Source organism: Acanthisitta chloris, unplaced genomic scaffold, assembly GCF_000695815.1.
Source record: "Acanthisitta chloris isolate BGI_N310 unplaced genomic scaffold, ASM69581v1 scaffold6186, whole genome shotgun sequence".
In the NCBI taxonomy this organism is placed as follows: Eukaryota; Metazoa; Chordata; class Aves; order Passeriformes; family Acanthisittidae; genus Acanthisitta; species Acanthisitta chloris.
In genome coordinates, this window is record NW_008676416.1 from 159202 (window position 1) to 172625 (window position 13424).

The following is a 13424-nucleotide window of genomic DNA, read 5'->3' on the forward strand; positions in this document are numbered from 1 at the left end:
ACTAAATCTGCACCCATATTTTCAAATTAGTAAGGCATTGTGCTAAGTATTAGAATATTGCCACTGGACATTTAGATTAGGTATCAGGAAAATGTTTTGGTGAGACACTGGTACAGGTTGCCCAGGGAGGCAGTGGATGTCCCAACCCTGGCAGTGTTCAAAGCCAGGCTGGATAAAGTCTTGAGCAACCTGGTCGGGTGTGGAGGTGTCCCTGCCCATGGCAAGGGTTTGGGACTAGATGATCTATAAGGTCCATTCCAACCCCTAAAATTCTATGATTTACATGTTGGATTTATTATTTCCAATACTCACATAAGAAAAAGGAGTTAAGGTATCAAATATACATCAGATTGCAACTGCAACTTAATTAGGTGGCAAATGCTTTATTCTGAGAAGTGGTTCTTAATAAAATATATCTTAGGCTAAGAATTTAAATTTGACACTTTGCAAAGCAAAATAAATACAGGACTACTCATAATGTCTCTACTGTGTAAGCATTTTAGGAGTTTTATTTTACTTATTGGACCTTTTATATAGTTTCCTGTTGGTCAATAAATTAAGTCAATCTTATATCAGAAAGAATTACAGGCATTAATATGTTCAGCTGGTTTCTAATGAGTGGTAATCTGAGTCATGACTTCATAGGATGAATTCATATCTCCATTCATTAACCCATGCTCTTCAAAATATGGAAATAATGTAGTAAACAATCACAGTCATCACAGATACTAAAAAAATTGGAGGATAAAAACATCTGTGCTACACAACTACAATCTAGGAAAATCTTACAGACCTTAGCATAATAATGTTCAGAATCTGACTTGGTTTTACCCACTAATCTCTGTAATCTTTTTGTTTGAGCTAAACACACTATGCTCTTTTCATCCTTTTGAGGCTTCTCCTCCAGCACCTGATTAACATTTGTGATGCTTTTCAACAGCCTCTCCACTTTTATCAATACCCGGTTTTAAAACAGAAAGCAAATTGGACATGATATTCCATCATCTGCCACATGCAGAAGTACAGCTACCTCCCTTACTTCTTTTCACTAAGTTCACTGTGACCCTCAAGGTATTTTCGGCCACTGTTGCCCAGGACAGTCTCTCCAGTACTGAAGACATAGTCTGCATAAATTATTTCCTTGATACATAACTTTAGCTTCAGAAGATTTAGTGTATTTTCTCCAAGCAGTGATGCAAGCACAGTGACCCAGATGCATGGCCTCGGGAAGTTCCTTGCAACGTTTGCTGATGGTAGCAGCAATGGGTTTATGCTTACTTTCAGACTATTAAATACCAACTTCACTTATTATTCCCAACTGACAAGACTTCGTGGGTTATTTTAGACTTCTGGTTAGCCATTTTTAATTCATTTAACATTTCCACAGATATCACATGGGGATATATTTAAATTAAATACATTGTCAAACTCCTTACAAAAGTCTGAGCATATCAAATCTTTGGAAACATTTTATCAACTAAGAATTGAAACCACAATGAAGAATGGAAATCAGATGTGTTTCAACAAGATTAATTTTCCATAAAACCATATTTATTATTATGTAGCAAATAGGTAATTTTTTATTAACTAAATTCTTAATGTTTTTTTCCTTTATGTTCTCTGAAGGAGACCAATAAAACTACCTGTCTTAATTTTATTTGAACATCACACTATTAATTTTACTAGATATACTTTCAGCTGTCTAAAATCTTTTCTTCCAAAGGTATGTTAAAAATTAGCCTTCGATGACTAAGTTCCCTGAGCCCAAGTTACTCAGCCTGACTGATTTGAAACTTTAATAGTAAGCAAGGAGGATGTTACAGACCATGTGTTACGACAGACTTCAAAGAAGAGAGTTATGCTCATGTGACAAGAATATATTACTTCTACAAATGCAGGACATACGTTTATTCGGTATGCTGCCTTTTCTTTTTCACTATCAATAAATTTCTCATATTCTTTCTAGTGATTCGTGATACTTTGCTCCTAGTACATACAAAAAAGATTTGCTGTTGTCCTCACACCAGCCAGATGTGGAGTTTCCCTGACTTTACCACTTCTTATCAGTTTTTTTGCAATTTACAATTTTTATTTATAGTGTTCTGCTATGCAGGAATTCTTGTTCCTATTTGTTATATATTGCTTTTATATACTCAGTTATCTTTACTTCATCACTAAGTCAATGTGGGCTCTTGGCCCGAGCTTGAACCACCACCTGATATATTAACAAATCAAACTCTGAGAAAGCAGCATTGCTTACTGCCTAGGATAGAATGCTGTCCTCAAAATCTACCACAGAAACAAATATTAAGCTGGGGCTGCTGCAAAAATCATGAAACTAAAATGCTATAAAATTGTGTGGGTGTAGTCATGCATGCATGTATGTAAATTCCTCAGAAGGAAAAACATGATTTTGATTATTTCATAGTGTTTGTCTACCACAGTTCATTGTGCAAGTTTGGTTTTGGACTGCATGAATAAACAACAGATTTGCCTTTTTTTTTTTTAATGCTGCATGTAAAGTCACAATTACATGTGGTTTTGGGGGGAAGGATAGTTTTGGTAGCTATCAGTAGGCACATGGTATATGCATACGACTAGCAGACAGACTTAAAAGAGAAACAGAAATAAATTTTCTACTTTTACCGAAGTGATCACAACTTGAAACATGCAAGTCTTACTGGACTGAAAAATCTCTTCTAGTCAATAAAAGATGAATGAGGTTTTATGAAGGCATATTTCCACAATATATAACACTTTTCTGACCTAGCACACCAGTGATGTGGGTCATGGTCAACTCTTGCCCCTTATTATTGTTTCTAATTTTCACTGCTCTTGAAGACAATAAGCAGTAGAAGAGAGAAGTGATTTATTTCATGTTCGTAAACAAAGGAGACTTTGGGAAAATCTGGGGTGAGAGAAGAAATGAAAAAACAGTACCAATTTTCATAGTGATCCTATTTCAGAGTTTCCCAGTGGAAGAGGTTAGCTGGCTTTCTTATTATTTCAGTAAAGATCGTTAAATTAATTCAGTAAAAATCTTTAACATTTAAAAGCAGTTTTACTTCCTGAATCGATTGCTTAATCCTGGAAATGCATGCATTTTCAAGCATGGGACAGCAACAAGACAAAGTTTTTTATAATTTCTCTCTAATGAAGTATGCAGCTACAAAGCTACAAAAACATGCTTTTAAAAAAAGATTTCCTTGACAGCATGCCCCAGAACTCCCTTCCAACTAGAATCATAATTCTTTCTTGCCAACACAGCCAGTCTAATTTTATCTTCCTGTGTTTTCAACATTCCCAGTTGGAAAGTTGTAGAGGATGCTGGCAAAAAAATGATCTATGTAAATTCTCACTGTCTGCACTTCTTGCAATTAGGTTATGAGAAAAATCTGAAGACTATACCCTTAGGATTATATTGTGTGTTGTCATATATAATGGTAAAAAAAACCCTTCCATACCTACAGAACTTATGTAAACATATCATGATTCCAATAAACACTTCTTTGTCTTTTTTTAATCCCCAGATGAATTGTGAGAAGTGAATACACTCCTACTGGCTCTTACATGATGTAATTTTGACATCAACATCTCTCCGTTTATACATAAAGATTGTAATAGGGATGGAAGTATATTTTTATATATTAAGAGAAAATAATTTCTTACAGAACAAGTATTATCCATAGATCAAATAGCTATTTATTAACAGCTTGTGCTACCCAAACTCTGTACATACCTGAAAGCCACTTGCATGACTCTGAACAGCTTCAACTGAAGTGACAAAACTGTAGCATCTTTTGGATGTTAATCACACATTTTAATAATATTTTCCAAAATGAACTAGAATATCTGCCTGCTTCATTACTACGTGGAATTCCAGGGGTCAATTTCAACAGGAGCTAAGGCTCCCTGCTTATGCTCCATTGCTGGAACTGGTGTCTATGGAATACTGAACTGATAGCAGTGTAACCACAGCTGACACACAATCACCACTGCAGAGTTGGGTTCTCTTTCCTCAATTCATGACCATTTTTTTATAATCACATTTTAAATGCCAACTCCATAGGTACCAGGAAAGCAAGGATGAAATAAATACACAGAAGAACTTTAGAGCAAATCTGACCCTTAAAACGGAAGCAATGGTCAGTGACTAAACTAGGAGTCTTGGTCTACAATACTGAACAGCAAAAAATCTTTAACATAAAATACTGTACCTTCTGCACCATGACGATCTTCCTCATTCTTTGGAAAGAAGACTCTTATTACACCAGTGTTGATATAAATCAGAGGCAAGTTGCGGGAAGTTAGAGCATGAGACCTCATAGGTTGGCCTGGTGACTTTCTTTTCTCCTTCTGACCCCTTGGCAACCTGGCTTGAAAAATGCTTGCAATTGCATTAAGCAAAGGAAAACAGAGGACCACATCAAAGGCCTGAGCAGAGAGAAGGATCTCATGGAGAAAGTGTGGAGAACCATCAGTGTGACCTTCTGACAGTTTCTGGAATGATCTTCGTTCATTTCTCGATATCAGTTTGTGCCGGACATTTTTTGTCACAGCTTTGGTATAAGTGAGAGAGAGAAATCCATGTTGCTGGTGTGAGCCATCTAAAAGTTTTGCAGTTGTCTGTTTCAAGGAAAAATAAATCAATAAACTGCTGCAAAAACATACACATAAGATTCATCAATTACTATATCAATCAATTTAATGTAATTTGAACACTGGTAACAGAAGAACAACATCGCTTTCTTAAATAAACAGCATGTATAGTTTAAATGCTGGAAAACTGGAGGTCTTTACATTTAAATGAATGAAAACAAATTAGTAAATTAATATTCTATAAGGACTGAAACAAACAGCATAAAAGAAAGTATTCCTAATCAATATTCATGATGGAAATAAATCAGAGCATACAGAACTTCCAGTAACATAAAATGACTCCATACATGCACACATTTGTGAAGAGGCCAATGCCACTACACAAAATATTTCAGGGATAAAGACGCAAGAAAAAAAGGGTTAAATATCTCACACTGAGATATTCTGACTCGGTAAGTAATGTTCCACATTTTCAAAAGAAAGACTCAAATATTAAATTGTTAACTGCTGCATTATAGTAATCAGAGAAGTAATTTTTAAGCCATTTTAAAAGACTACATAAAGCTATACTGTAGTAATACAAAATACTTAAATCCCTAAGTAGATATCAGAATCTTACATGAATAAAATGCAGCATTTAGTATTGGATTTTACATACTTGGCCTCTAAATATTACTGCGCTCACTTTTAATATAAATGAATCCCATTGACTTCCGTGGCCTGCTGCTATGTCCCAGGTTGTGAACCATCAACCCTCATTCCCATGTCTACTAAAAAATGACAAGTATTACTGAAGGAAAAAATGGAAATAACACAAGTAACAAAATCAATATGGTAAACAAATATATTCAGTACAAAAAAAATGAGATTACAAGAAACTAAAGCCATTTGAGAGTTTTTTTTTTTAATGGCATTTATTACTGGAAGTTCTGTAGTAACAATTATTTAAAAGATTCTTACAGAGGGAAAGAAGCCAGAGAAGTTACTGAAAGGATCCTGCTTGCTGACGGGTCGAACCAACAAGGTACGTCTGTTCAGCTTGTCAGTACAGGAAAGGAACACACCTCCACATTGCCCCAGAGACCAAGAATCTTCCCCAAGGCTTGAGGTAATGAACAAGGCATTGAAGATGGGAAGACAAAAACCAAAGAAACAAAAAAATTGCTATAATAATTTAAAAAAATTTACATTTAACTTGCACGTTTTGATGTAACTGCAAGAGAAACCTATGCCATACCTTTACTTAAAAACTGAAATTCAATCAATTTTATGTGAAAGGACAATTCACATAATGAGGTCAAGACACATGAGAATGAAAGTATAGTAACATCCTGCATATATGAAAGGGACTTACCCCTGGACTTTCAGCAGACAGCTTTAATTGAACAAGGAGGAAAATGATTACAAGAACAAAGACACTGTGAACAGAAAACTGTGCTCGTATGTGACAAAATTAGTATTATTGAGAAAAAATTAGCTTTTAAGTATTACAATGTGGTTCGTACTACAGTTCTTGTAATCATTCCTTTCAACACATATAAGAATAAAGCGAAGTACATCGCTTAAGAAGAGTTATTCAGGTAAGCACCTTAGTTTACTAAAGAAATCTCACCACAAGATTTTCTCTGCACTGTAGAAAAATTCCTTCAAAAGGTCCTGACTGCCAGTCTCCCCCTGGCCTGGAAGACAGAACATTCACCTCATCTATTCCCTGCTTCTGGTTTTAGTCCACGAAGATTTACAAATAGAGAAAGGTACTCCAAAAAGATTAGGAAATACAAATGAGAACAGTAATAATTTTGTCAAGTGGAATCCGTTTTGAGGTTTTCTTTCTTTTTTTAAGCTTGCTAAGAGTATCTAGCCACTAGGATTTCATAGAACCACAGAATACCCTGAGTTGGAAGGGACCCACAAGCATCATCAAAGTTCAACTCCCAGTCCTGCTACAGGAATCACACCATGTGGCCAAAAGCATTGTCCAAACACTTCTTGCACCCCAGCAGGCTTGGTGCCATGACCACTTCCTTAGGGAGCCTGTACAAGTGCCCAAGCACCTTCTGAGTGAAAATCCCTTTCCTAATATCTAACCTAAACCTCCCCTGACACAGTTTCATGCCATTCCCTTGGATCCTAGCACTGGTCACCAGAGGGAAGAGATGGGTGCTGCCACTCCACTTCCCCTCATGAGGAAGCTGTAGACCACTATGAGGTCTCCCCTCAGTCTTCGCTTCTCCAAACTGAACAAGTCAAGTGGCCTCAGTCACATCTTGTGTAGCTTCCCCTCAAGGCCGTTCACCATCTTTGTTGCCCTCCTTTGGACACTAATAGCTTTATATCTTTCTTATATTGTGGTGACCAAAAGGACACAGGACTTGAGGTGAGGCTGCCCCAGTGCAGAGTGGAACAATCACCTCCCTCGACTGGTTGGCAATGCTGTGCCTGAAGCCCTAGGAGACTCAGCCCTCCTGCACTGTGACTTGATTTTAAAATATTTTTAAAAATAAAGTACAAATTTTGATTATGTATCTAAATTATGTGTGTACATATATTACATTATGTACAAACAATAAATACATTTGTAACTTAGGCAAAAGGACAGGAATTCAAATATTTTTTAAAGACAGCTGATCAGGAAAAAAGTCTCAGAAGCGTTGGCAAATTTGCTAAGTTGATGCTAAATTGCCTTCCTATTGTACATAAGGAACAGTAGTGTCCAATAAGACCTTGCAGGCAGTGGTTTCCAAGTCAAAATGATTCATGCTCTGAAATATTTTAGCTATTTTCAATGCCAAAAATTGTTCCAAATCTTTTAACTATGTTTTTCCTCTCAGAGAGTAACACATGTATTCTGTTTTCTCTTAATTTCTGTTCTCCCATAATGGAATTTGTTCATCTGTAATGGCAAACACTAGCCTAGTTGAACAAAGGCTACAGAGGCTCTCTCTTACTTTGTCAAGAGTACTGTGTTCATGGCCAGTACGAGTTAGAAGGTGGCACACAACCTCTCCATAGAACTGTGATCCTGAGTGCCAAATGAACACAGTCACATGCTGTAGCAAACTACCCAGATAACAAGACTTACTAAAGTTGGAAGATATACTAGGCTACCTACCCTAAATGTAAACAATATTGATGCTATTACTTGGTTAATTAACATTGGTTGACATTAATTTCTGAAGTTTTTACTTGGCTGTGTTTGCACAGTGCTATGCTGTGTCACACAGAACCACACAATCAGGTTAGTCCCTGATAATAAAACAAGTGCTGCTTTGCCACAGCAATGAAAACAGCTCAATTTTTTAGAAAGTTCTTTTTATTATACAATAGTAAGGTACCATAAAATCATTAAATACTGGCACTTGCTAGCACATCACAAACCAATGTTTCAGGGATTTCCCATTTTAAAGTTCAGCTACAATGAATTATTTTTGTCTAATGGACCAACAGATCAGGAAGACTTGAAAATGCTCTCCTGGTTTGCAATGACTTCTATGCATTTCTTTGGAATCAGATCTAATTCTGAGGAAAAGATAATTCTTATTGTTATTAATTAGAAGGTTAAAATAACGCCATTGAAATTGAACATCTGCCTTAAATTCAAGTTAAGAATTAAGAAGAAAGAAAACCCGCAAACACCACCTGCCTCCTCCTTTCAGCCTGAAATTAAAGCATAACTCGCAGGAATTACCTGTTTCGGTAATGGTCAATATTGAAGCTTTCTATTTTACATTTGATTTTGGTATAGACATCCTGCATATCCACTGAGGCACTGAGATCTTCTAATTCACTGACAACACAAACTTCTGCAATAGTCAAAGAAAATAAAAAATATTAATTATTAACCTGAAACTTGCAGGATTTTAAGCAAGAAATATATCCAAGACACTACATTTTGTAAACAGGATGACGCTACTTCTACTCCGAGTTTTCTCATAAAGCACCTTTCAAGTGTCACACAGACAGGAATCTGAAAAAACCTTTTTATACAAATAGGTAGAGAAACTTACATAGAAATACATATGGGGATTTTAGTTCATGAGTTCATAGTATAATTCCTGGGGGCAAAAAAAATGTAAGCAAATATTTGCAAGGATATTACTAATTACTGGAGTTTTCTTTCTCTCATATAATTAGTTTTTTAAAATCAAAAGTTCTTAAAAATCAGCTTTAATCATTAATCACCTTATTTTTTCCATTTCTATGAGCAACAATTTTAATTGCCAAGCAGCAGTTTATGGAATTTGAATTCCTTTCAAACAGTTACTGCTGGATGATAATAAAACTTAAATCTCAAAGAAAAAAAGTTAAGACATGTACCATACACATATTTATTTTCAACATACAAGTTGAGCCTTCTCCACTGAACTCCACATTAAATGACCTATCACTTTTAGGATGATGAGTATGTTAAACTTAAATTTGAAATTATCAATGCAAAACTACACCTTTATATATGGATCTGCACAAAACATACTATTAAAACATACATAAATTGAGCATGATAGCACCTAAGGCAATAAATGCAGCACTCTATTAAGTAAATTAACCAACTTATTTCCCATTCAACATAATCATCTTTCCACACAGAATGGGTTATGCCATGGAACAACACTGAATTCTGATTACATGCAGTAACCTAACTACATTTGTTGCTGTGGTTTAATCTATAGATCTGATCCATATTTCTGCATTACAGTGTTCAGGTATGTCAATACAAGCTCTGAACAGCTAACACTGTGCAGAAAAGTAATGTACAGAATGTAAAATAGTACATTAAAGGGAAAGGTGCTGAATACCTGTGCCATTATTTCTAGGATCAGGGGCAAACAATTTTATAGTAATTTTTGGCAACATCCACTGCATCCATAGGCTGACACGTCCACTTGAGACTCCGATATTACTTGTGGTTTGTTCCAATGTAATGGAGTCTGAGAATGGAGAATCATCACCACCTTGAAGAGAATCACCCTATAAAACAGGAGTAACAGCTGAGGAAAAAAATGTACTGCTTTTCACTGCACCACTTTTTTTTTTTTCTGTCTAGACTGATGCAGACTCAACAGCAGTATATTCAAATTAAGCCAGTTTTTAACAGCAGAAATAAAATGAACAAAGCAATAGACTTTGGCAAAGACAATATGGTAAAACTCTAAGGTTCTATGACAGTTCCACTTGGCATAGCAAGCTTTCCTCATTAACTTTACACTACGGAAACATTATCACCAATGTAAAAACAGAGGCTGATAGGAATATTTGAAGATGCAATAGGAAAAGGGATAGCCAGGCTTGTGCATATCTGAAAGGCAAAGGAAGAAAGAGTTGTTTGATGAAGTGCCATCCAGTAGGGTCATACCACCTATACTACGTACACATTGGATCTGGGTTCTTTTTTTCCTCCTTCTATGTCTTTCCCTGTAATCAGCTGGGAAAAAGATTTCAGAATACAATAGTTTTTTTTGTAAGAATTAGAAATATTTTAGTTGCCACTTTCTAAATATTTCTGTGGTTTAAAAAAACATGATTGCCACTTGTAATATTCTTAAATATATGAAATGTTGACAAATGTACTTGTATAAGTTTCTGTGTCATCAATAATCTCTGTTCATTAGCTAAAATATTAAGGGCTCAACAAAGAGGACACAAAGGTTAATGTTCTTAGGAAGAGAACATGACAAATGAAAGCTATACCGAAAATCCTGTTACGCAGGTTTATTAGAGCAATGCAGGCATTTTTTGATAGTATTTACCAGACACAGACTTCAGTAAGTTCCTTTGCTGGAACGTACTGCCTCCAAATAGGGAAGGAAAGCTGGAAACATATAACTGCTCATCAGCTCCTAGTGTTTACAGCATACTAAATTGAATGAAATGGACACAAGTCACTGGTGTCATTGTTGCTTGCAACTCTGAACAGAACCTGTAAAGCCACAGGTGACCATCTTTAGAAAAACTGTTAAACTGCAGAGGTGGAGAAAAACCATTTATTGTCTATTGTGCACTCATTAAGCAAACTTACTTACACAACTCCCCCTGAAATAGCTCTCCATGTCCTGGGTTTAGCATCACCTTCTTGCTTTTATAATTTGTTTACTCTTCCTTCTTCTGTTTTACTCTTGCATTGTCTGCAATTTTAGATTATTAAATGTAGCAAGGCCTGTCTCCTGCTGTGTGCCTGCTACAGCAGGACACTGGAAAGGAGAAACCTTGTCTCTTTTCACAAAGATGCATCCAGCTCCAAAGTATCAATGGCACACTGGACATAAGGCACTCAACAAGATGAATAAATAAAGATGTGGTAGAGCCTGCTAAATAACATGTTCAGGGGAGAGGTTAACTCCTTTCTGCCAAACTGTGACTCGTATTTCCTATTTGCTTCTCCAGCAAAACCCTTCCTGCCTCTTGCCAGACCTTCTAGTGCAGAGATCCCTATCTCTGAATATGCTTTGGTAACCATATCCTTGCAAGACATTTCCTCCTGCCTTCACAAAGAACACTACTCTCTCCAGTGTCACTTAATTACCCTACAAGGCAGCAGTGACAGTAATGTAGTACTAAATATCTTTTCAACACTGTAAGCAAAACTCAGCTTCGTTTCTTCAAGGATGCTGGTGCCTGTCCTTGGAATAAAAAAGTATGGGGAAGAAGCCCTGGAGAGTGTCAGTTCCTCAGCATTGGATAGGATGCACGTAGAGCAGTCCCTTCTCCAATGCTAACCAATGTTAGTCCTTATTGTTTCTCCTGAAATGCCAGGCTCCATTAATGAGGCGGTCACATAAGCCAGGAGATAACAATGACCCAGTCATTCTGCCCTTCCTCTGACTATCCTTGCTCATCCTCTTCAAACACTAGCCTGCCTCCCTTCCAACTATTTACTCTGTCCACTTGTAAAGCTGTAAAAAGCACGAGCAAAAAATGTATCCTTCCAAAGCCAGAAAACCCCACAATACTTTGAGAATCCTAGCTCCCTTTATAATTAGTCTTTATTTGAGAAGTCCTCATTTTGACATCACAAAGTTCAACTTATTTCATGACTTGCAATTTCATGCCATCAGCATAGCATCAGTTCTGAGCCTTTCAATTTCTGTCAATAAATTCCTTTCTTTTTGTTTCTTTTATATTACTCATCCACATTGCCTCTCAATAACTTCTCACAACTTCAAAATTTGCCTTTGAATGATCACATAAAAAAGATGATGCTTCTGTGTTGGAATTTCATTGTGCCTGAGATGACTGTTCTCATCAAACCTTGCATGCTCTAGAGATGGTAGAATCAAAAGTATTTTGGACTGGGGAGATTCCTTCAGCAGAGCAGCTCTGAAGAAAGGAGCCAGGCAAGGAAAATTTCCCTTCACTGAGATCTTCAGATGGATTGCACAGGGCATCAAGAAATAAAAGCCAATTAATGGTTAAGGAAAGAGGAAAAATTATACTTATTTAAACCTCATAATTTGCTCATTTACAGTTCCAGACAGAGGTTCCAGCCAATGCTTGAACCATACTGAACAACTGTTCTGTGGACCCATTTGCTGCTCTCTATTCCTTGCATTCTACAAAAAGCATTTTTCTCCCCCTCCCTTTTTTTTTACATCTGAAGAATTTTTTCAAGTTCTTTATGTGCTGTAAACACACTTAATTTTGCCAAACCATAACTTACAAACTGTGATAGAAGGGGTGGGAATGAGAAACAGACTCCCCATCGCCTTCTACACACACTCTCACTCCCCCACTGAACATGCTCCAAAATGGATTTTGTATGAAAATCAACTTTGTTCTAAAACTCTGGCAGGTCTCTACATCTATGATAGCTAAAAAAGAAGAGATTACACTTAAAGGGGTACACTTATGAGCAAATTTTATAATTGGGTTCTTTTATTTCCTTAATTTAATGTGTTCAGCTGTTTCATGCATTTAAGTGTTTTTTTTCCACTGAGAGCTGTTTTTGTTTAGTGGTTTGAGCATATAGATAACTGTGTTCTGTAGAAAACTGAGCATATAACTTTCCCACACTTTTATTTAAGCTTATTTTTCTGAAGATATTAAATTATGTACTGTGCCTCTCAGAGAATCAGTCAGTTGATAATTTTGGCACAAGGTTACTTGCAACAGTATTTGTGAGATTCTCGAAGAACTGCATTTATCCAGCACAACCCCAGACATATATTAAAAGCAAATAAAGCAGGAAAGTGCAAACTTAAAAGCAGCAAATGCTGAATATTAGGGAGTGTGGCCCCTACTAACCTCTAAGCTATTTTATCTGTGAAGTTTACAAAAAAACGGAGTTACAGGTACTGACCCAGATGTGTCATTAGAAACTGGACCTGCAATTGCCAGGGGGTTTAGAACTCATTCTACCACAGGGCCTGCAAGTCCTAACCAGTGCCTCAACTTGCTTGGGCTTAGCCTTGCCCTGCAATTCTGTACTCAGGCTACCGTGTTCCCACCAAGTATTCCAGGTCACTTGCCCATCCTGCCTCTTGGACCAGCTAACATGACGGGATCACTAAAATAGCACTAAACTGTGGCTTTCAACAATAACCAAGAGGTTGGCACCCATGCCAGCTGCAGAGCAAACCAACACCCAGGGCAGCTGCTCAACACCTGTCCCTGTCAGAGGTGATGAGGTTACTGCTTCTGTCCATCCCCTACTTCAACAGCTAAACGTGAACATACTACCTACATTTTTCTGCCATTCAAACATGTGCAAGCAGTTGAATTGGCCCATTCTCTTTCTCAGTGGCAGAAGCACTGAAGATGATCCTCTGAAGACAGACACTTATACATCTGTCCTTTGGGAGGAAAAAAATGGAAGAGATTGCATGTCTTCT

At 36.8% G+C, this 13424-nt stretch overlaps 1 protein-coding gene across 1 annotated transcript in view; it reads right to left on the reverse strand.

Annotated features, from left to right (window-relative positions):
- LOC103803559 (vacuolar protein sorting-associated protein 13B-like) overlaps nt 1–13424 on the reverse strand; it is a gene marked incomplete at both ends in the record, with an annotated part of 219153 nt that overhangs the window by 157606 nt on the left and 48123 nt on the right. The window contains 4 exons of the mRNA XM_009076124.1: nt 4218–4626; nt 5560–5701; nt 8288–8402; nt 9396–9567. Of these exons, the coding sequence (XP_009074372.1) occupies nt 4218–4626; nt 5560–5701; nt 8288–8402; nt 9396–9567 (838 nt within the window). The remainder of the gene's footprint in view (nt 1–4217; nt 4627–5559; nt 5702–8287; nt 8403–9395; nt 9568–13424) is intronic.